Source organism: Haplochromis burtoni, unplaced genomic scaffold, assembly GCF_018398535.1.
Source record: "Haplochromis burtoni strain Fernald_Lab_line unplaced genomic scaffold, NCSU_Asbu1 Contig_553, whole genome shotgun sequence".
NCBI classification, from domain to species: domain Eukaryota; kingdom Metazoa; phylum Chordata; class Actinopteri; order Cichliformes; family Cichlidae; genus Haplochromis; species Haplochromis burtoni.
Window position 1 is genome coordinate 283,667 of NW_024582914.1, and position 23,446 is coordinate 307,112.

General features: G+C 40.6%; 1 protein-coding gene across 7 annotated transcripts in view; it reads right to left on the reverse strand.

Moving 5' to 3' along the window:
* Positions 1 to 23,446, reverse strand: part of plekhm3 (pleckstrin homology domain containing, family M, member 3) — a 52,445-nt gene that overhangs the window by 20,338 nt on the left and 8,661 nt on the right. For all 7 annotated transcript variants that reach the window (XM_042214349.1, XM_005947824.2, XM_042214350.1 and 4 more), the window contains 3 exons: positions 17,834 to 18,940; positions 5,475 to 5,620; positions 4,801 to 4,994 (listed from right to left, as the gene is read on the reverse strand). In XM_042214349.1, coding sequence (XP_042070283.1) covers positions 4,801 to 4,994; positions 5,475 to 5,620; positions 17,834 to 18,940 — 1,447 coding nt within the window. The remainder of the gene's footprint in view (positions 1 to 4,800; positions 4,995 to 5,474; positions 5,621 to 17,833; positions 18,941 to 23,446) is intronic.

Consider the following 23,446-nt stretch of genomic DNA (forward strand, 5'->3'; position numbering starts at 1 on the left):
CACACACACACACACACACACACACACACACACACACACTCTGATTGTGTCGTCCATGTGCGGATGAACACACCCTCAAACTGTGTGCCGATCTTGATAAAAAGACTTGAGAACTAATATGTTTTAGATTAGCAAGAGCACACACAAATTCATGTACACATATGTACACACATGCCAACAACTGACAGTATTTGTGCAAGACCTGATAGGATCTAATTCTATATTTTATTTCGATATCCTCTGGGCTATTTCCACTCCGACTGACACACCTTTTATTAAATTCTGTTATCCCTCAGTGATTATTATTGTGTACTGAAGGTGGGTCTGACCCGAGTAGGTCTGTGTACAGATGTAGGAAGAAGTTGTGCAAACGAGTATGTTCCTATGTGTAAGTAGTGGACAAACCAACAAATTACAACATGGAGCAAACAAAGCAGCATCTCGAGGCAAAAACAAGCTTATCTTTTAAACCTCTGGATGTCTTTTTATGTTGACAAAGTGTCAAGAACAGCAACCTGCACGTAACTCAATGACATCCCCACTGAAGTCAGGAAGGACATCACAATGTTGTATGTACAGACGGGAATTAAAGCACTTCTCAGACAAGCGTACTATCGATATGTTGATACGATAATGCCAGGCATTAGGATACAGAGATTCTATGTTACTTGATACAATGAAGGAAAATTATCTGTGTAACCAAAGATAAGCATAAGCTTTCACCTGTGGTCTGCATTTTACCCCTGTGAGTTTCTTCTTCTTCTTCACCACAAGGAGCACAAGGAGTCATGAAATAGTGACTGGAGCATCAAATCTGTTAAAAATCTATACGTGTTCTGCCATTTTGAGTTTATTTCAATGATTAACATATTTTAAGAGCAAACAATACCATTAGTTTTCCTAATCATGTACAGACATTGGAAAAAGAACACACTGTCCTGTCCACATGCAGTCCTGTGGAAAAAGTAAGCATACCCTTACTGCTTGCATACTTTATACTTTGACTGTTTATGTCTAAATTTTATCTACCATGTTTGCTATATATACATTTTTCTTATGTTTTTTATGGTATTGTTTACGTGTTACTGTAAGGTGACCTTGAGGGTCTGAAAGGCGCCTATAAATAAAATGTATTATTATCAAAAGAATACGTAGCAGCCAAGTGGTGCTAATCAAATGCATTTCATTAACTGATCATCAGAAAGTGTGATGATCTCTATAAAAGTAGTTTTGGCAGTTTGCCGGTCTGGAGCATTCAAGTGTGTTCAATCCCACAATCTTCTCAGGAGTGGACGTCCTAACAAATTCACCCCAGGGTAAGATCAGGCAATGCTCAGAGAAAATACAAAAGCAAGCTACATCTCAGAATTAATAAAATTAATTCTATTCAGTTTTATTAATATACTGTGCCAAATCATAACAGCAGTCTGAAGTCACTTTATGTTAGTAAACCACAGACCCTATAACAATACAGCAAAACCCAACAATCAGATCCCCCCCATGAGCAAGTACATGGTGACAGTGGTAAGGAAAAAAAACCCTTTTAATAGGAAGAAACTTCTGGCAGAGCAAGAAGGGAGGGGCAGACATGACCAACAATTTAAAAAAAAGACTGTTTGGAAGGGTTGCCAGAAGAGAGCTGCTCTCGGAAAGCTTTGCTTTGGATCGCAAACTTGCATCTGAAGAGATGAAAGCAAAGTGGAGATGTTTGCTCATAATGCACAGCACCACATTTAGTGAAAATCAAACACAGCATATGAGCACAAACAACTCATACCAACTGTCAAGTACTGTGATGAAGGGGTGATGATTTGGGCTTGTTTTGAAGCCACAGGACCTGGGCACCTTGCAGTCATGGAGTCCACCATGAATACCTCTGTATACCAACGTAGTCTAGAGCAGCGGTCCCCAACCCCCGGGCCTCGGACCGGTACCGGTCCGTGAGTCGTTTGGTAAGTAGTTGAGGCTCAGGTGTGAAATGTATGGTTTTCAGGGTTTTTATCGGTTTTCAGCGTTATTTTGTTATCGTTTTTATCGTTAACTCTGTTTTCCTGGGTCTTTTCACGTGTGTTATTAATAAATCTTCTTTTTTCGGTACCGGTACTAGTTGTATTTTGTTGTATTTATCCGCGACACCTTAATTAAAGGCAGGTCCGTAAAATTATTGTCGGGCATAAACCGGTCGGTGGCACAAAAAAGGTTGGGGACCGCTGGTCTAGAGTCAAATGTGAGGCCATCTGTCTGACAGTTAAAGCTTGGCCAAACTGGGTCCTACAACAAGACAATAATCCAAAGCACAGACGCAAATCTTCAACAGAATCTCAGAAATAAAAAAATTAAAAAAAATACAAATTGAAGAGTCCCAGTGGTCCAGTCAAAGTCCTTAGTTAGATCTTTACCTGACTTAAATGCTGTGTTGGGCTCTTAAGAGGATTGTGCATAAACAAATGAACCGGCAACTCAATATACTCAAGGCAATGCTATAAAGAGGAAATTAAGTGGGCCAAAGATTCTGGACTTCTTTAAGTTGCTTGAAGACGTTTCACCTCTCATCCGAGAAGCTTCTTCAGTTCTAAGGTCAAATGGTGGAGAGTCTCAGATATAAACCTAGTGGGAGTATCCCCCCACAGAGGGACAAAAGGACCCCTGATGATCCTCTAATTGCCTGAGCCAAGGTGTGAAACTGGGTGTGGGTCCCAATCAGCCAGAGTTTCGGGTGTGTTCATTGTGAAACCTGGCCCCACCTTATCATGTGATTTCCTGAGGTCAGATGGCCCAGGATGTGAGTGGGCGTTAAGGCGTCTGGGGAGGGAACTCAAAACTGGATTATAGATGGCAGAGAGTTGGTGTCGTAAACCACCGCCTCTGTTCAAAGATGGTCGCTCACAGTGGACATAGATGGCTTTTCTTTCCAAGCTCCTTTGACTACAATGACCTGGATGACTGAGAACCTTCACAGACATGGGCCAAAGATTCCTGTGCAAACCTCTCATAGTGTCCGAGAACCACTGCACAGGGCCACAAACACAGCTTTGAGGGCTCCGTGTGGTTCCTTGTGTGATTGTGTTTCCATAGCCGTCTAGCTGCATGCAACAGGCATATCTCTTCAGATCCCCTGAAATAAACGAATGACTACGGAAAGGTTTTAGCGCCATGGCCCTCATCAATCCTGCAGTGTTTGGAAGTGACGGGGCACTGGCCGGCACAAGCTAATGGGACAGAAGTAAACACAGAGCGCCACGATGCTGCTCGGCTTGACTACTACGGCATGACTGAAATGCTTTTTTTTTTTTTTTTTTTTTGGAAGTTGAGTTTGTGATCCCGATTTCCTATTTTAAAATGTTAGAAACAGATTTATATGAATGTTAGGCTTACATTGCATTATGGTGACTGTAGCATCCATCAAATCTAGTTTCTGCTGTACATAATCAGCTAGGAAACTATAAGAAAACGCAGACTTGGGTTGATCACTATTTAAATTGCCCTATTAAAATATAAGTCATATTATGTCTGTGAAGGTTCTCAGTCATCCAGGTCATCGTAGTCAAAGGAGCTTGCAAAGAAAAGCGTCTGGACTTCTTTAAGTTGCTTGAAGACGTTTCACCTCTCATCCGAGAAGCTTCTCGGATGAGAGGTGAAACGTCTTCAAGCAACTTAAAGAAGTCCAGACGCTTTTCTTTGCAAGCTCCTTTGAATAAGTCATATTACAATTTCCTCTTGATTTTAAATGCAAAACTATTTATAGCTCACTTAATCAATGATCCGAATGCATATTTCAGTGTTTTTCTGCCCACTAACCAACTGATGAATCATGCATTTCATCTCCACATGTAAATATTTTTATAGACTTTCATCTTATTTGTTGCCAACATTAAAGTATGACAAATCTATGTGCTGCTTCTCCATTAGGAATGCTCTGTTAGTGAACCAGACCGGGGCAAGGAGCATCCATCACTGCACAGACAAGGCTTTCAGTGTGTGATCCCACTCACATAAACAGTCGTCCCCCCTGACCATCACACACATCGACATATACACACACAGACACATGTCTTTAATGTATAAACAGTCTATACACACACACAAAGGAATGCATGCAGATAAAAGTTATGATAATATATACATATGGACTCAGACACACACATATGAGCACGTGCACGTCACGCAAGGAGAAAATAACAGTCAGTCATAAAGCATTATTAAGGTTTCTGATGTGGAACATTTATTTTTAAATAATCTCTGCATATTCATCTGAGCAGAGCTTCCTTAAAGGATCGTGTTTTGTCTCATGTTTTCCTCCTTCCTTTACATTTAGCCATATAACGTGATAAGCTTCTTGGTTAGTTCAAACAACTTAGCTCTTTCCTCCATAAACATGACATTTGACCACCTCCCCAGTTCTCATAATGAGTTTTGACAACTCAGGATATATTACATTAGAGTAGTTTCCAGGCTTTTCCGGGGAGAGACCACCCTCGCTAACTTCTGATTCACAGCCAGTCATTTTTTTCTATAAGCTGGCCTTAAAAATGACAGAAACCACTCAGTTCAGAAAAAGGCTTCAAGGCTTTCTCTTAGTCGGCTTTCAAGGGGTGAAGAGTTAAGGCTGGGTCGGGGTATCGGCTTGTACTTGCATTTAAGAGACATTACATGAATTTAATCTTCTTGCAAAATTCTTCAGGTCAATCAGCACGAGACATTTCAATTTGTAAAATATTTGCGTACCTCCTCATTACTGCTCACATAAAGTAAATAACTGCTGGGCTACAGAAATGCATCTCAGTCCCACAGTGTTCATACCTTCGCCTGAGGTCCTCAGCAACGGTTGCTCGGCAGCTGAACAGGTAGGCCCGCAGTGACTGGAGCTGCTGACGGAGACGCAGGACTGTGCTCAGAGGCTCACAGTGTTCGTACAGACAGGGGTTAAGCTGCTGGATGTCCAGCAGTGGCTCTTCATACACAAACTCCAGGAACTCCTTGGCCTGTTTGGACACCTGGAAAAGTTTACATTAAAATGACTGCATCAAAGCCCACTGACATATGAGGGATAATCCTGAGCTCAGACTTTAATGCTTGACAAGATAGAACAAGATAAAACCTGGGTGGCTAATTTTATTTACCCCCCGCCCAGAGCTACAGTAGCCATTTTCTGCTTTTTCTATTAATTGCTAATAATGTGGGGGGCTGGAGTCAGTAAAAGAAGTATGGTTGGCTAGTTGAAAAATAATCCCATATTGAACACAAATCTAAGACCACGCTTTCTGGCAGTAGCTTAATATTTAGCGTACAGATGTGATAGGATCAATTTTTCTCCAGTACTTACTGGAAATCTGCAGATCTTTAACAGTAGTCTTACAGTATATACTATAAGCTAAAACATGACAAGGCTTTTTAAGCCCCAAAGACCCTCCTCTAATGATTCTGCATTAAAAATTTGTTTTTTCTTTCATATTTCTGTGTGTATACTTTCATACCTTGTGCTTGCTGGTGTCCCAGTTGTGCAGCAGGCGTGCTGGGATGAGGAAAGAGTTGTCCTGATGGCAGCTTTGGCAGTAGTACCAGCCACTATAGTAACAAACCTTCGCCTTTCCTCTGGACAGACCAATGGGACGCTGACAACCTGAGGAGGAAGTCATTGATGAGTATATGTGTGCCTTCAAATTTGGTACTTTAGTGTGTCTGAATGCTATCAGGACAACTTAAAGTCACACAATTTGCTTTTCAGTCCCAAAACATTTTAATCCAAAAGTGTTTTTTTTATTGTCTCTGACTCACATATCATCAAATTGCAGCTTCACTAAAGAGATCCATATCTGTAGCTGTATTTGTTATCATGGGCTAATTAGTATTGCACACACTTGGTGTTAAAAGTGCACTGAAGCAGACAAAGACGAGCCCTGAGAGAGAGCACAAAGGCTGTAATGCAAATTGGTTGGTGTTAATATGTATCGGTTTATTGCCCCACACTAAATGCCATGCTAATCCAGCCAAGTAAACCTGTAGATAATAAACAAGATAGCCTCTATTTGACAAGATGCTCTGACCCCGATAAGGTAATCCATTGGATCAGGAAACACAGATAATCAAACTTAAATTATCACCTTGCAGGTTTTATACCTCTGACAACCAGGCAGGCTTATATCCATGCCTGTTCACTCATAGTATATGTAGTGAATACCTTGAAAGCAATTAATGGGTGAGGACCAAAGATCAGTGTCACTCGGTTTAACCAAATGTGAAATATGGTCACAATCTCTTATCCATCCCTGAATTATGGTTACATAATGGTCAAATGTTTTTCTTGCAAAATAATAAATAATATGATGTCACAGTGAAGTGGACCTTAGACACAGTTCATGAACTTGTCGTTCCTTTTTTATGTTTTTTATTCTGACATTTTGATGTTTTGAGGTTGTGTTATCTTGACAAACCAAAGCCACTCTGAAGACAACAGCTGCCTGCGAGTGATCGCAGACCTGGCCCTCGGCTTCAAACCAATTGTTCAAAAGGCATCCAGATCAGAAGCTGATTGCACACCGTCATTATAACTTGGGTCGTGCTGTGGTCCACAACCACTGTTTTCTTTAGTGTGACTAGAGCATAACAAAGTGGGTGTGTGTGTAGCTGTGTGTGTGGACAGACATTGTAGGGTGGGGCTAGCAAAACTGAAATAGTTGTTCATGCAAAGTTCATGCAGTGCCTGTGTTTGGAGGTACGCAAATAAACAAGCTCTTGAGCCAGACTTTCACTCTTTCACTCATTACACAACCGTTTGTCACATTTTGAATAAACACTGCGAGCAGCTTCCAGAGAGACTGCCTCCATATTTATGCCACAGTGGGTATAATGGGTGCTTTTTATCATGCTTTCCAGTGACTTTTCAAAACAAGTATAAAAGCCACTGATGGTGTTCACAAATGTGTGTGGAATGATGATGAAAACTTCTTCTCTGTATGTTTGCTCAGCTTTGTAAAAACTTCATACACACTAGTTTGGTTCCTGTGCCTTTTACTGCTTTTAATAGAAGAATTTCATCTTGAAACGTTTAATACATTTGGTATTTTAAACTATATTTACGTTGTAGTGAAATATCTTTAAGTGTATCCACAGAGCCTAATGTAGTATGCACTACAGCAACAATATCCCTCTTGTTTTTGGCTGAGGGAGCCTGTGCTGATCTCCACTGCAACACAGAAACTCCTGAAACCACACATGCATTCTTCAGAAAGATGATCCTGATAGTTCCCATTTAGTGCATCTTCTATCCAAAATCTTCACCTCACTGATTTGAGGTAATCCCTAGATAACAGAATCCTGGTTCTCCCAGTAGCCACAACACAGCAGACTCCATTTACAAAGAGCTCTGCAGACCTAAAAGACCAACAGATTCTCTGCTCTATTCAGCCTGGTAGCTTCCACACTCTGCTTTGTCTTCCAGGCTCTTTAAAGTTCATTCTTCACCCAAACACCCGGCCCTGCTCTCTGATCATGCGCACCCAAACAGTTGAGCGCTGAAGCAGTTCAACAGGTGTCTCTTATCGCACCATCTTAGCGGACACAGAGCCTGGAGGAAAACAGCAAATGAGGAGAGGCACAGAAGAAAAGATCCTGAAGATTGTTATCTAGGAAAACACAGGCTTAGGAAGCTACGGAAACAAGAAAAGGAAAAACAGTGGAAGAGGGACATGTGTCAGCGTGTTTGTCAGCTCTGCTTTAACACAAGAAGCGCAGGCTGAATGAGAGAAAAACAGGAAAACAAAGACATAATAAGTAAAAAGCTATTGAGAGATGAGAGGAAAGAAGGGACTGTGTGAAAGAGAAGAGTAAGATCAAACAAGCGCAGATGATGGCAGACAATAAAGACAACTATCACAGACAATAATCTGAAAAAAGGCAGACAATGGTCCAATCAGCATTCAGAGCTGAGCTCCTTCTTTATCTAACCAAAATAAAAAACATATTAATTTGGGAGCTTCACTCACAAAAAGAATGGAAAACCAGGCCCAGCTAGTACTCCACTAGAAGCTTTGATTCTGAGATCAAAATAATCTTTTTTTTAAAAATATATTTTACTATTCAGTTCATTTATTGCTTAAGTTTTCTTCTCCCTACCTTTAAGCCAGCTTTCTTCTGATTGGCTATTATTTAAAGAGCAAGTCAGAGAAGAGGATATCCACTCTCTCTGACATCACACAGAGCCAAACATAAAAAAACAAAACCGTCTGAAACCCGGTGTTTAGAGCAAGTCTGAGACCTGGGTTATTGCTCAGTGGGATTAATTACAGATATGCCGACCTCAATATTTAAAAATTCTTGCCATATGTAATATGTAAGTGTATATATGACAGATAAGAAGAATAATGCGGCCTGACAGTAGGTGGAAAGTTCTAACATTTTCAAATTCTTAATTTTTTTATGCTTTGAATGTGATGAAATGCTAAACTTTGTCACTGTGAATCAAAGAGATTAGTAACGGATAAAAGAGAATCGTGAACAACTCTGTACAACGCTGTATCCTGTGGGACGATGTACCAAAGCTCACAAAGATCTGAACTATGGAAGAAAAGCTTCCTATAAGTGAGCCTATAAGCGAGTGGCCAGTGCAGTCCCTGGATGTCAATCCTTTTGCCTTTAATTAAAAATGTGAGTAAACCTTACAAAGTGATTTTCCATCTGTCACATGTATGACCTCAACGTGAGTCAAAGCACCGTCAGACGTGATTTGCCTGTCTTACTTCCTGTCCGCTGTGTCTCTAATTTAAACATTATCAGCATCCATTTTTAAGAATTTATAAAGTTTAAACAATGTGCATTTGTTTTTCTTTAATCAAAACCACTGTGCAAGGATACAATCTTCGACAAAAGACAACGATAAAGTCTTATCTTACTGAAGGGCCAACAATTGAATACATATGTGTAACTCACTTAGGCTTATTACAGCAATGAGCTCATGCTGCTGTTTTGGTCAATGCTCTTTCCAAAAAACCACAATCCGCTGGTTGGCAGCCAGCAGGCTGAGGGGATGGTTAACAATCAGAGAAACACTATGTCACTTCGAGGAAACGGCTGACCACCAGATCAGCTTTCTGGCCAACTGTGGTCTCAAATTTGGTGTGCTGCTGTTGGGACCAGAGGAACAAAGACAGATATGTATGTAGCCTGAAAACATTTGCAAACCGAATAACAACCTTTAACCTAACCTCAAATTCTATATCATGAGTAAAAGAAGAGAACACACCCACGTTGACTGGTCACACGGTGGCGAAAGGACCTCTACAGCAGCGGGGGCACTCTGTAGTGTCCTTTGCTCAATAAAACAAAAAGCAAAGTCAACAGCAAAGGCAATGTGGACTACAGAAGATGACAAATATCAAATAACACCATCCATATAAATCTGATGCTGATCTGTGCCTCTTCCAAACCTCGAAACTGCAGCAAGACAACTGCAAAACATACACACTGCAGGAATTCTTACCAAAGAGCAGAGAGATCAAAGTAAGGACAGGTGGCACTTCTGTGTTCTGGTAGCAATGAGAAATATGCTTTACGTCACATTACTCACTCAAACTAAGGTTGGACTTTTAGGAAGTTGTGTTTTTAAGAATATTTACTGTCATAAAAAGTAAATCAAGTCTAAGCAAGTATTTATATATAGATATACCTGCGATTCTTATCCAAGCCAATACAAAGTGGACACTTAGTGAATGTAAAGTATAGACACTGTGGGTTTAGAAGTATATATCATGTAAATAAACTGTAATAACACACTAGTGACTATACATAAATATGTAGGACTTTATAAAAGTAATTATATAAATTACAATTTCAATACATAGAAATAGCAGCACTATTTCATCCTTGACAGTCAACTCATTCTCCCATGAGGCACTTTTGTCAGCAGTTTCAGTGGACAGATTGGAGCATGATTGTGGTCAATATCTTTAACAAGGATGCATATTTTCATCACTGTGAAGCATCTAAATCCAGGCCGAACGAATACCACCCAGCGGCACAACTGCAGCTTCTTTTTATAGCTACTGTTTGTGTGTGTTTGAAGTGTTTGTACATTACAAAGCTGCAAAATCTCAGCTAATTTCCACCCAAACTACAAAGTACATTTGTACTTTTTGGTTATTATGAAGAAGAAAGAAGGGTGATCCCAAAAAAACTGTCCACCTAGGATGGTTATGTGGAAGAGTTTCATGTAGACCAGAGCGATAACAGTTTGAAAGACTTTACAACCATCCAACCGGTGTAGGTAAGTGTGTTTCTATTTCACTTAGAAATAGAAATTTGTTAAAATACCTGCAGCGAGTGTATGTGTTAAAAACCTGCAACTTTTGTTGCCTGCAGGACAAGAAAAAGTTCAACCCCACCACACCCAAACCATTTTATCCATCCTTAATGGAAAAAAGCATTTAGTGAAATAAAGGTCCGCATGACTCCATCTGCAAACTTGTTTGTTTACTTTCTCTACATTAATAGCGTTCATCCAGCTTAGTTTCACTCTATATTTTTCCTCTGGCAGTGGCTCTATGCCCACCAGCCGGGTCCGGCTCACAGTTTGAGAACCAGGTGGTGTAGCTAGCAGGTGGCAGATGAAAAGACACTAATTATGCTTATTTTAACTGAAGTATTAAAAAACAAAATCTCTAGTGGAATAACTGATTACTTAGTAAAAAATAAAATTGATATTGATTTGAGGTTTTAATTAGCCTCTCTAGCATGGGGATTTGCATCTTTCCTCTCTTGTATTATTACAAATTTAATCCATTTATAGGTGCTGTTGAACAAAATAGGCAATTGCGAAACAATAGTCTGGGCTCATAGCAGGGGTGTAGCCAATTAGTGACCCCCTCCGACCCACCCCGCACAACCTATACTCACAGAAACAGAGTTGCATCCACTAACTTTTATAAGTTCAACAAATACCGTTGTTTCAGATGTATTTAACATCACAACCACCCATTCATACTGAATTTATCTTATAGGTCTATTAAAAATAAACAAAAAAAATGACATTGGCAAATATTCTATATTTTATTATTTGAAGGTACAAGAAAAAAATCATAATCATGTGAAAAAGAAAGTGAAATCATGTGAAAAAGGCTGTTGCTGATGATTTACATTTACTTACCAACTTAATTCCTATGGAAGTAGAAATTGTGCACACCTCTAATAAAAGCAGAGGTTTTATTAGTTTGCTGATTTGGCATTCAGGCATACAAGTGTGTGTTAACCCACAATTTTCCCAGGAGTAGAAGCAAATTCACCCCATGTTCAGACCGTGCAATGCTCAGAGAAACTGGAAAAAAACCCCAACAGATACATCTTAGACTCTACAGGCCTCAGTTAGTATGTTAAAGTTCATGACAGCATAATAAGACCAAAAGACCAAACAAGTATGGCTTGTTTGGAAGAGTTGCCAGGAGGAAGCCTCTTCTCTCTAAAAAAAAAAAAAAAAAAAAAAAAAGAGCATGGCAGCACCGCTTAGGCTTGCAAAGTTACATCTGAACAAACCACTTCTGGAACAATGCCCTTTGGAAAGATGAGACCAAAGTTTGACCATAATGCACAGCACAATATCTGGTAAAAACCAAACAAAGCATAGCATCACCAAAACCTCATTGGACAGATGTGAGGTAATCTGCCTGACAGCTACAGCCTGGCCCAAACTGGGTCATCAAAGAGGCCAATGATCCCATGCGCATTACCAAATCTAAAAGCAATTCAAAAGTCCCTCCACAATAATGTGAGAGACTGATAAGATCATACAAAAAACTATTACTTAAAGTTATTGCTGCTAAGCGTGGTTCTTCAGAAAGAACATAGTTTTTCACAGGACTGCACAGAATCTATGAAAACTTCACATGACTGTATTACAGATGTTCGTGGTTCCTGACACTGAGAAAAGAAATAAATGCATCCCAAAGTAATATGATGTTAGCTTACACTAGCATCTTGTCAGGTAAGCTAGCAAAGGGAAAATAGTGACTGAGAAAAACATTGCTGCTACTACTACTAATATTATTAAGCATATTATGCTAGACGTTACATTTCTCAGCTGTTTAGCCTATTTCTTTTCCACAATAGCAGAAATACTGTAATCCTCTCAAAGGCTACTTTTAAAAAATGTCCAGAGTAACTATTAATAGTTTCAGCTGCTAACTACTTCCTTCATTATCAGCAGAGCAACAACCTCGTTTTATTCGCGTCTCTGATCTTTTATGCGTCTTTTTGGGATGCAGAGAATGAGAGACAGAGGGAAAGATGAATGGGAATTCAAACATAGCTCAAAGGTCTACCGATTGTACTGCGGCTCTCTGTAGTGAGAGAGGGTCACTTTGACCTGCTAGCAGTGAGAGAGAGAGAGAGGAAGAGACACAGAGATACAGAGAGAGCGAGAGAGAGAGCGATGACATCAGGGAAAAAAGGGGGCTCATGCTTTCATCTGCCCGCCAGTGGTTCAAACAACCACACCTCTGACAGGACACCCGTGTGTGTGTGTTATGTACATGTGTGAATTAAAACTCAAAAGACGAGAGAAGCCTGAGCTTTGATGTGTCCCATTCACACCAACCAAACACTCCAATGAAAATGTGGACAAATGGAGAGTACTATGAGTAAGATGGCGTGTGTGTGTGCGTGTATGAGAGAGAGAGAGAGTGCAAGAGAGAGAAACTGTTTGTCTTTTGATGTGAACCCACCTCCTACTTCCTCACTTCTCTCATATCTACTGATTCCCACTTCACCCAAAGCCCCCCTGTCCCACAGATTCACATGGTCTGTGGGGGCCTGAGAATGTGCTCCAGCGCTAAAACAGGGGTCATCTAACCTGAGAGCACACTCTGCACAATGTGTGTGTGCGTCTGCACACTCATGCGTGTGCGGCGAGGGGTTATGGGGTGATGGAGAGTCACAGCCTTCAAACGAACACTAACCATTTCCTTCAAAAGGAATCTAAAATGCAGCAGTTCCCATATGTAATTAGCTGAATATATTTTACATTTTAAACAACGATTCACTCGATATGTTTGTAAGGAAGCAGCCTGCATATGCAAAGAGAAGACTTGAAACAAGTTCAAAGGGAAAATGGTGAAAGCTGAGGTAGCATACCGAACATGAGGTACTTATTACCGTCTTGTAGTCGCACGCTAAATGATTCTCCAAACCTACTTTCAGCTAAAAATGTAAGGGTCAATGTCTTTTGAAAAGATGGAGGTTTGATGCACATTTGCACAGTGGATGGCTGGATTCATTAATAAATAAATTTCTATTTGCACCTAAAGTGCAAATGCATGCATCCAATTGTTGTCTGCTTTTGATTCATATATACAAGTATCATCTGAAGATACTATGAGCAAGTGCTTAGCTACAGTGAAAAGGAAGAACTTGCTAACAGGATGTTTGACAGAAGATGGATGGACGAATGAATGGACAAATACCGTTTTGAGTGAAAGAGTGACGCTGCCAGGAAGAAGCTTGATAATGAGGACCCACACTTGAAACCACCAGCTGATGAACTGTGTTCCTTGTTATTGTCTTATCGCTTTCCTTGTTTTCCCTTGACAGCGTCATATCTAATAAAACAAGTCAAAGTTAAAATGTAAACAAAAGAGGCCCAGAGTATAAGATCTTTGGTGACGTCTGATCATGTGCCAGGGGAACAACTTCGCTGGATGTCTGCTGGAGCAGTGAGCAGCTTTCTTCTCAAAGCTATACCACTATTTGGAGTTTGATGGTGATGGAGAGTGTTGGAAATCTATCCAGCTCACGCCAACGTTTGTTGATTTGTAACTTTCTATCCTCTGCTGCTTCTCTTCAATGTGGCGTCCACAGGGTTCAGTTTTAGGCCCCCCTTGGATCTATCTTCAGGAAACATGGGATTTCTTTCCATTGTTATGCCAATGAGTCCCAGATTTATTTTCCTCTTAAAAAGATAAATGGTTTAACAGCAGACTCCCTGTTCAGATGTCTTGGTGAAATAAAGGTCTGGGTGGCTTTGATGAGCAAAAAATAGAAGTGAGGATTTTCGGTGACACTTCTGAGACACTACTATGGTTCCTGGTTCTTTGGCGCAGTACGTTCAACTGAACATTACTAATCTGGGAGTTAAAATTGATGCGGATCTTAAACTTGAAAGCCAGGTCAGGGCTGTTGTAAGATGTAGCCTTTTTCATTTGAGGCAGTTAGCCAAAATAAAACCTATTTTATCAAGGCTGCTTTTTGACACGGTAATCCATGCCTTTGTTACATCTAGGCTGGATTACTGTAACGCACTTTATTGGGTGATGTGTCCATTAGGCATCTGCAGGTTGTGCAAACTGCTGCAGAGCGTCTTTTAACTGGCACAAAAAAGTCTGAGCACATTATCCCCATTTTATTTCACTCCACCGGCTACCTGTACATTTTAGGATAATTTTGAAGTTATTTTATTTGTTTTTAAATCTCTTAATGACTCTATTTTTTCCTAATTCTCTATTTTTAACATGTTTGATTTTATTTTCTGTTTATGGTATTTGTATATGTACAGCACTGTGTGAACTAGGGCTGGGCCATATCACACCGTTCACAGTAATACCGGTATAATGTTGGGCAACGATAAGAAAATGAAATATTGCGATAGAATATGGGTAAAACGCGCATGCGCAGTGCCTTTGTTTTCATACGCACATGGCGGAAAAAGCATGGCGGCGACGGAGAATGAGAAGGGCGAAAGTGGATCGTTGAATGAAACAGATGAACCAGAACTGGTTTGCTGCAACTTCAGTGGTGTGGAACTGGTTTAGCTTTCGTCCCTCAGATACACAACAAAGCACATTTTTGGTAGAGCATGCTAGCGGGCCGTCGTTATTACCGTGTTTTTTGGAAAATATGGCGCACTTAAAATCAATCCTTTGATTTTTCTGAAAGTCGACAGTGCCCCTTATAATCCCGTGTGCCTTATGTATGAACTCTGGTTGTGTTTACTGACCTCGAAACGATTTTATGTACACGGCGCTCGAAAATCTGTCAAATGTTTCAGTACGACTTTGCTAAGCTACGAAGCCGCACCGCTTGATGGATTGTCGGAGCATTAAGGCTATCGTAGGCAGGAGCCTCGTGGAGTGATACGTACTGTGCTTCAACATAATATTACCGTATTGTGTGTGTATAACCTCTTTTTAAGTTTTGTGGATATTCTACATGGTTATGCTGAGGATATGTCGGCCAGTTTCCACTGGAAATGCCTTTTGGTTAAACTGTCAGCAAGGAATTTGCATTTGCACTGTTAAATTTTTATATAACTTTAATGCAAAAAACAGCTGCTTGTAAAAATACATTGATTTTTTTTTTTGCACTAATAAAGTTGTGGAGTTGTAAAGTATTTTGTCTCGTGTCAATTATATCGTCAGTTATATCGTTATCGCAAATTTTCAAATGTATATCATGATAAATACTTTTGGTCATATTGCCCTGCTCTAGCGTGAACCCTGGTTTATTTTAAAGTGCCTTATAAATAAAGGTGGTATGGTATTAACAGAGAAAATGTCAAACTGAAACCTGTATAACATCCCAAAACCTACTTCGATAATTGACTGTATAGGGAAGAAGACGAAGAAGACGAAAAAGAAGACGAAGAAGAAGAAAAATAAGTGAAGACTGAAAACATTTACATCCATAGAAATCAGGATTCCCACTTTAATGGTGCGAGAGGGAAATTTTAAGACCAATTTCCACAAAAGAAAATCTTGAAAATGAAAGCTAAAAACCTGTGAGAAGACATAAGACCTCTATAACAAGGCCTTGAATTCAATGGTTGTAAAAGACTTCAGGGCTTCTAACACTGTAGGAGACCAAGAAGGGATACAGTCAAATAAATGAGGCGGTGACAGCAGGAGAAAAGGGAGACAAAAAGAGGGAAAGGCTACGAGTGTGAAAGAACTGGTGAGCGGAAAAGTAAAGAAAGGGAGGACAGGAGGGAAGTGAATGGATCGAGAGAGCAGAGGTGTGCTCTGTATAGAAAAATGGACGTATCCAGCTGTCCCGTCCTACCCAAAAACCCTTCAAACAAACAACTACAATCAGGGCTGACCACTGTAGCATCCCCAGGCTGCTTTTATTCCCTGTCATTCATTCATTCATTCATCCATTTTTCCTCTCCTCCGGTGCTTTAAGCCTACCAATTATCATCAGTTGCCCCAGACGGCCTCTGTCCTTGTTCCTGTTTCAGCTGGCTTTTCAAACAGCTCTGCATTAATAAGCCAGTTGTTACAAATAAAAAGGGAGGTGAGCGGTGATTATTCAAAGCCCTGCTAAGAGACAGAAAGAAAGAGAGAGAGCGAGAGCCCATGTTTTACACCTAGGGTGAGTAAATGCAATTTATATGAATTGGTATGAAGAGTGATAAAAAAATAACAATAAAGGAGAAGAAGGCTGCGATAGACCTGGAAATGAAAAATCATTCCTGCTAAATACTGAAAAACATCCGGTGATCCTGACAGAAGAGTTAGAATCATCACAGAAGACATCTACAGTGCAGCTAAAGAAAATAAATTACTATGAACACCAGCTTGGGAAAAAATAAGAATGAATGATGAACATGTAGCTATATGAAGGTCACAGCAGATACAAGCAAACAGTTAATCCGAGCCGGACATCTGCAGCTCACAGCCTACATGATGAACATGGAGTTTTAAGCCACTTAAAAAAAAATAATAATAAAAATTTAAAAAAAAAAAAAATCGCATTTTGTAGTTTTGAAACCATCAGCTAATACCAGCTGGCATAATAAGGTGCATTTATAGGCATCCATACAGATACCTAGAAGACAGTGCTAACATACATCTGCAACAGTGTTAAACTATTTATACAAAACAATCAAAAACAAGACCAAAAAGTTTTTTGAGCCATCCTAATGGATCTTTTTCATATGAATGTCCTGCAAATAACGTAACAACAAGCCCTTTTCTACCTGACCCACTGTTCATATTTTATTCAGTAATAAGTGCGCCATTTAAAATGATTTACGTCCCTGTATTATATCATTTTATTCTCTAATGAGCATATATTGGGTCAGTGGGCATCATATGCATTTTCAACTTCAAGAGCCCCAGCTGACCGTGTACCTTTCTTGCCTCTTCTGTTTACATTAAAGCCGGGTCCAGTCAAGTTTCCTGAGAACTGCAATAATCAGTCACACTTTGTTGATGAGAAGACTAAACAAGCAGGCCGTGAATAAGAACAAGGCTGAAAGCAGGCCAATGGGGGTGAAAGGGTGAAGGGAAGATATTTCTGTATACCTACAATAATGTCTTGGGAGCCAATTAGGCAAAGTTACTTGTAATTGTAGAGATTGTTGTTGGGACTGAAGAGGAAAATGTGCAAAAAGCCTAATTAAACAAGAAATGAAAAATAAAGAAAATCACAAAATCACAACTAACAGTTGTGATTAACTAACAGTGTATATTAATCACCAAATTAATATACACTTTCCTGTGCTTTGCATCATCACAGGAAAGTGTATATTAATTTGGCGATTTCACCTCTAATTACGATACAGGAAATAAAAATTTAATGATCCAGCTTAAGAGCTAGCTCATATGTTCCCCAGAAAATAATTTATACTTAAAACACATGCCGTAAATACAAAAATGGTCAAAATGTGGCACTTGCAAATGACTTAACACCAAAACTCTGCACATAACCTGCTCCAGACCAGGTTATGTGTTTAGCCTAAGATGCCACAGTGATTTAACCAGGTAAAATAAAGAGCCACTTTTAAGACACAGAAAACTCAGCCTTCAGGATGGTAATTTTCTTCAACTTGTCTGTGTTTGTAAAAACCACTCACCTGCACACCTGAAGCTCTGAGCAGTGAGCCCCTTCTCCACAGCCAGACAGGTGAGAATACTGAGGAAACTGGTGGTGACCGACTGTCGCTTTGCTCTCTGTGCGTCCCTTTGCCTCCTGTCCCTGGATGGATTTGATCTCAATAGCACCCCTTGGAGACCAGGAGGTCCTACTCCTGGTTCTGTCCCTTCTTGTGCAGGCCTCTGTGTTCTAACTGCCTCCCGCAAGGTCTCCACCCACTCCTGGGCCTTGAGGTGACCATCAGCACGAAGTTTGAGTACCTCTGTTGGGAAAACAGCCTGAAAAAATTCCCCTTTCCCTGTCCATGGCTCTCCATTCTCTAACTCATGATCATGATGAACAGCAATGCAGGACGCCAGCGAGTACTGGAGAACAGGTTGGGACACAGACCCACGGCCTTCTGTAGGGAAGGCCTGGAGAACAGATCTGGTGAGGACAAAAGTGAAAGCCCGCCAGTTGTTCTGATCCGTTAGCTGGTACAGTAGACCGACTCTGAGAACGTCCTGGCACGACTGCGTGAACAAAGGCAGGGTGGTGGGTCTGCTCAGGACAACAGAATTAGGTGGAAGACAGAGCGATGCCTCTGCTGAAGTCGGGGTGTCGCTTTCGCCATCAGGCCTGGTGTCGAGCCCAGAAGGAGAAGGCGAAGACGAAGGTGACATGGGTACAGGAAACTTCACGACATGATGATTTTCTACTCCGCTTTTATGCTGACGATTCTCCTGCCTCATGGGTCTGGCTGCCTGCATCTTCTCCCAAATCAGCCGTCTCCACTCCATGGCTTCCCATTGGCTGGCCGTCCTCAGCTGAAGACGTGTGCTGTTGAAGAAGACAGCCTGGATCGTGCGTTGGTCTGCGGGCTGGGTGATCTGGCCGGGCTGGCTGCAGGGTGCTGGAGAGATGACGCTCTGGCAGTGTGACAGTGAGTAGGCAGTGCCCAGCTGGCGGTTGGCACTGCTGTCCAGAGCGTACAGGCGGAGCTCGCAAGGCGTCAGCTCAACATGGCAGGGTGTCCAGCGGCCTCGCAGCCCCTCACGCTGCTCCATCTCACACTGCTTCACCACACTGCTACTGCTGCTTTTATCAGCTGGACAGGCACAGAAGAAGAGCAGGGGAAAAAGGTAGAAATGAAACAAATGAATAATATATATGTTCAGAACAAGCAGTTGTTTTAACAAGGGCCTTTCCATTAGCAATTTACAACCATAACCATCCAAGTTTTAAATGGGGATCAAAAATGTATGTTTTTAACAATCCCCTCACCATCTGAGGCATGTGACTTTAAGAAGTAAACATCAACCTCTATACTTAACATCTGGCTGTCAAGAGTTCCTTTTGTGGGTGTTGGCAGCAGTATTGTTTGCATGGTTCAAGTTTAGCCTTTCATGCACATAAAAACTTAACATTTTTCATGCCCTACTTCAAGATTAGTAATTTAGTTTCTAATATTTTCTTTTATGTTCACTTTATGTTCCTTAGTTACTTTTTAACTACCCAATTCGACACTGGTTAAAACCAGTCAAGTGAAAATTATTTACATGGGAAACATCTCATGCAATACCCATATGGAAAAGATATATATAAATCTTATAAAGTTTTTATCTGTCTTGTATGAAACTTGTATGAAAAGCATACAAGAGTGAAAACACATATAAGATCCCTTGAAACATTATATAATGAAACTTGTATGTTTTGTATACTTACTAAAAACATATGATTTACTCATGAAAGTGGCCACTTTCATGAGTAAATCATATATGTTTTTACTATTTCTTTTCCATATGGGATAAGCTACTTAAACTACAATAAAGTTTTGCAAAAAAAATTCTGTAATGTGCGTTTCAATACCATTTGATAATCTTTTACCACTGACATTTGATCATGTTTAGGACTAATTAATAAAACAGAGCTCAACAATGCTATCTCTAACACAGCATGACCAGGTGATCACAGAAATAGTGTGTTGAGGCGTGCTGTTGAGAAAGTGAGTGGCGGGAACATATGGATCGACGCCAGAGGAGGCAATTGAGTCCACTGTAACTGCTATGAAGTCAGCTACATGCACACTTTAAAGACTAAAGGTTGGGAGAGATACTGAAAGTGGATTCTTTGTGGTTCTCCAAAAAGTTGATTCTGTTCATCTGGATGTAGTGTTTTGTGGGAGAAACATTTCATCACTCATCCAAGTGACTTCTTCAGTCTCAGCTGACTGCAGGTTTCAATCTTATAAACAGTACATTTGCAATGACTGAAACCAGCCCACTAAAGGAACAATGGACTGGGAGGTCAGTTCCTTAATCTTAATTATGCAAATTCTCATGACCATTGATCAACAACCACTGACCAAAACCCACTGATCAAAGACCACTGATCAATGGTCATGAGTACCATTCACAGAGAGTTGGGGAATGGCTGCAATCACAGCATTGTAAGATGGTGACAGATGTACCCCCTTAGGCCCCCTCCTCAATTCAGAGATGGTCTTTCCCTTTTCACGTAAATGGCCTCCTTGACTTCGCGCTCAAACCTGTCCAGGATGTGTACATCCTCCACATTGAAAGAGTGTCCACTGGCCTGTAGGTGTAAATAGACTGCAGAGTCCTGGCCTGACGAGGGAGCTCTTCTAGTTGTGCCATCCGCTTCGCCAGAGGTTGTTTGGTTTCCCCGATGTATAAATCCTGGCAATCCTCCTGCCACTTAACAGCGTACACTACATTACTCTGTTTGTGTCGGGGGACCCGATCCTTGGGGTGGACCAGTTTTTGGCGCAGCGTGTTTTGGGGTTTAAAAGCCACAGAGAAAAAATGTGTCTCAGCTGCTGATACTCCTGACACATATGGGATCACTACAGGTTTTCGCTTGGGCAGCAGTTGTCCTTCTCTCCTGGATCGGCTGGAGCTTTCTTTAGGTGTCTTTCCAACTTTGACAAAAGTCCAGCTGGGATAACCACATTTACTCAGGGCCTTCTTGATGTGCCGTTCTTCTGCCTCCCTGGCCGCTGTGTCAGTGGGGATGGTGAAACGCTACGTCCAGATGAACAGAATCAACTTTTTGGAGATTTACTTTCCTGGATGATTGAGAATCATCAAGACAATTCTTTGTGGTGTTTTCCTTTTATGGACAGCATCTATAGTGTGAACTCATACTGATAAAAGACCCGGGAGTCTTCAAAGCACTTAAAGAGACGTGAAAACTCCAAGCCTAATTCCAAGCCAATGACCTACCTCCTACCTTGACTTGCTTATGCAGCTTTTTCCTGCCACATTTGTTACAAGTCTAATTGACCACTGGACATATAATCAGGGCCGGTCAGTTTCCTGAAGGAGGTCGCTTATCATAGCCTGACTAATCAGACCTGAGCTTTTGTATTTTGGTCAGAGATAGCTATCCACGGGTGCTCCTCTGGAAACGTTTCTTGTAACGAAGGCAGGAAGAAACAGTATTGTTAAAGAGGTCAGTGGGCAGTCTGCCCCACTTTCCTAATCTGAAGGCTGGAGCCCACATTTTCTCTCAGATAATCCACTGTCTGTTTCTCAGAAAGTTGGTTTCACACTCGTTTTCCTTTTCTCTTTTTTCTCTTTCAGTCTTGCCCTGTGATTATCGTTAACTTTCTCATTGATTAAGGAGGGTTCAGATTAAGGCAGATTTCAGTGACCACAACATCTGCTTGGAAAATGCACTTGACCACAATTGTAGGGACTTACAGCAGATATATGGAGCGCTGTAGTGACAATAATGTTCTTGTCCAGACTTTGCCCTTATATCCAATTTCATTTCTCTAACTGTTTATAACCCAGTGTTAAAACTAAACTAGACTTTAAGCAAAGTGCTGCAAACTGGCATCTACACTATAAAAACAAACCCCAATCCTTTCACATCATTAAAAGAAGCCAACATCAAAGTGAAAAAAAAGCATATATATTTAGTTTTTTTAAACCTACACCCACTTGTCCTCCACTAAAAGAGGAACAGAAAGAACCACTTGCTATACCGAAACTGGTGACAAAGAGGTGAACTTTCAATGAGGCAGAAAAGATTGAGGACTGAAAAAACAATGATTTTATACTGCACCTGTGATTATTTGATATATTATTACAAAATCCATACTGGCTGTGCCTCAGGAACTGAAGCAGGTTATCCACTAATTAGAAGGTTCGTGGTTTAATCCCTGGGTGCTCCAGTCTGCGTGTCAAAGTGTGATTGGGCAAGATACTGAACTCCGAGTTGCTCCCAATGCGTTCATTGCAGTATAAATGTAGAAAAAGTGCTTGTGTGAATAAGTCATGTTGTATAAAGTATTTTGAGTGATCAAGTGGAATACAAAAGTGCTATATGAAAACCAGTCCATTTACCTTGGTTACATTTGCATAGAAAGTACTTCTTGTCCTTAGCCATTAAGATGTGGTCGGGACCTGCTTCACATCAAAATTAATTACACTCCTGCAACAATGGTTACTTACACACGTTAAAACTGACTATTTCCCAAGTGGAACATGCTGAAAACTCAATTTAAACATTGATGTACTCATGCTTTTTGACCTGACACACTTTAACTCGGTAAAGTGTGAAAGACAAGTTTTCTAAATCAATCTGACAAATTGATTTAATTGCTAACCCCCGCCACAAGCAGTCTAATTGGTGCATACTGCATTTTGGTTGAAAAAAAGCTAATTCTCTTAGAGCCCCTGTTAACTTAAGGGTGGCAAGTCCAGTGCCTCATCAATCTTATCAAAACAGCAGCTGACAGTGTCACTCTAAGTCTCTGACTTTGCATGTTAACAAACCTTTTTTGCTAAGGGAACAAATGAATATGCAAATGAAATCAGGTCTGGCTGATTGGCAGTCTTCACGCTTGGGAGGCTCGAGATGAGAATTAGGCATTGTGGTGAGGAAAGCTGCTCTGTTCAATTAGCCTTCATCTCTACCTGGTGGGTTTTGACATCACACACAATAATAGTCTAGCGTACACATTCAAGCCTTCAACCATAATTAACATTTCACTCTGTTGTTAAGTAACACTACTGCCTTTATGTTCATCGAGGTACAAACTCCTGCTTAAAACTACGTGCTGTTTCCAAGTTTCCGGCTATAAGTGAAGACCTATCCTACAAATGTACAAAGGTATACCCTTAACCTATTTTCTAGATCATAGAGCTTATCCTCACTGAGCCAGTACTAGCCTGGAGAGCACTTCAGCTATCGTTAGCCTCTTCCTTTAACCTGTTTTTAACGCTTTTCTTGGACGTTCAAGTTCAAACTCCCTAGATTGAGAAAGGGCAGAATTTCACTCGTGTGTCAAAACTAACTGACATTTATAACAGGAACTGAAACACAGAAAGCATGAATGGACACAGTCAGCAGAAGGCCCAACTAAAAGTAAACACAAGTAGGAATCCAAAGGCTGTGGCTCAAATGGCCAATCTTGTAATCTGTAGGGATTGTCATAATTTCTCAGTACTCTAATAGTCCTTAAAGTAGAAAGAATTAAAAAAACAAACAAAAATGAGGTCTGCTGCAAACTCTGCAGGGTAAACCTAGCATGTCACAAGTCTGCCATGACTTTGTGCAGACATTTGAGTGTGAATCATTTGTT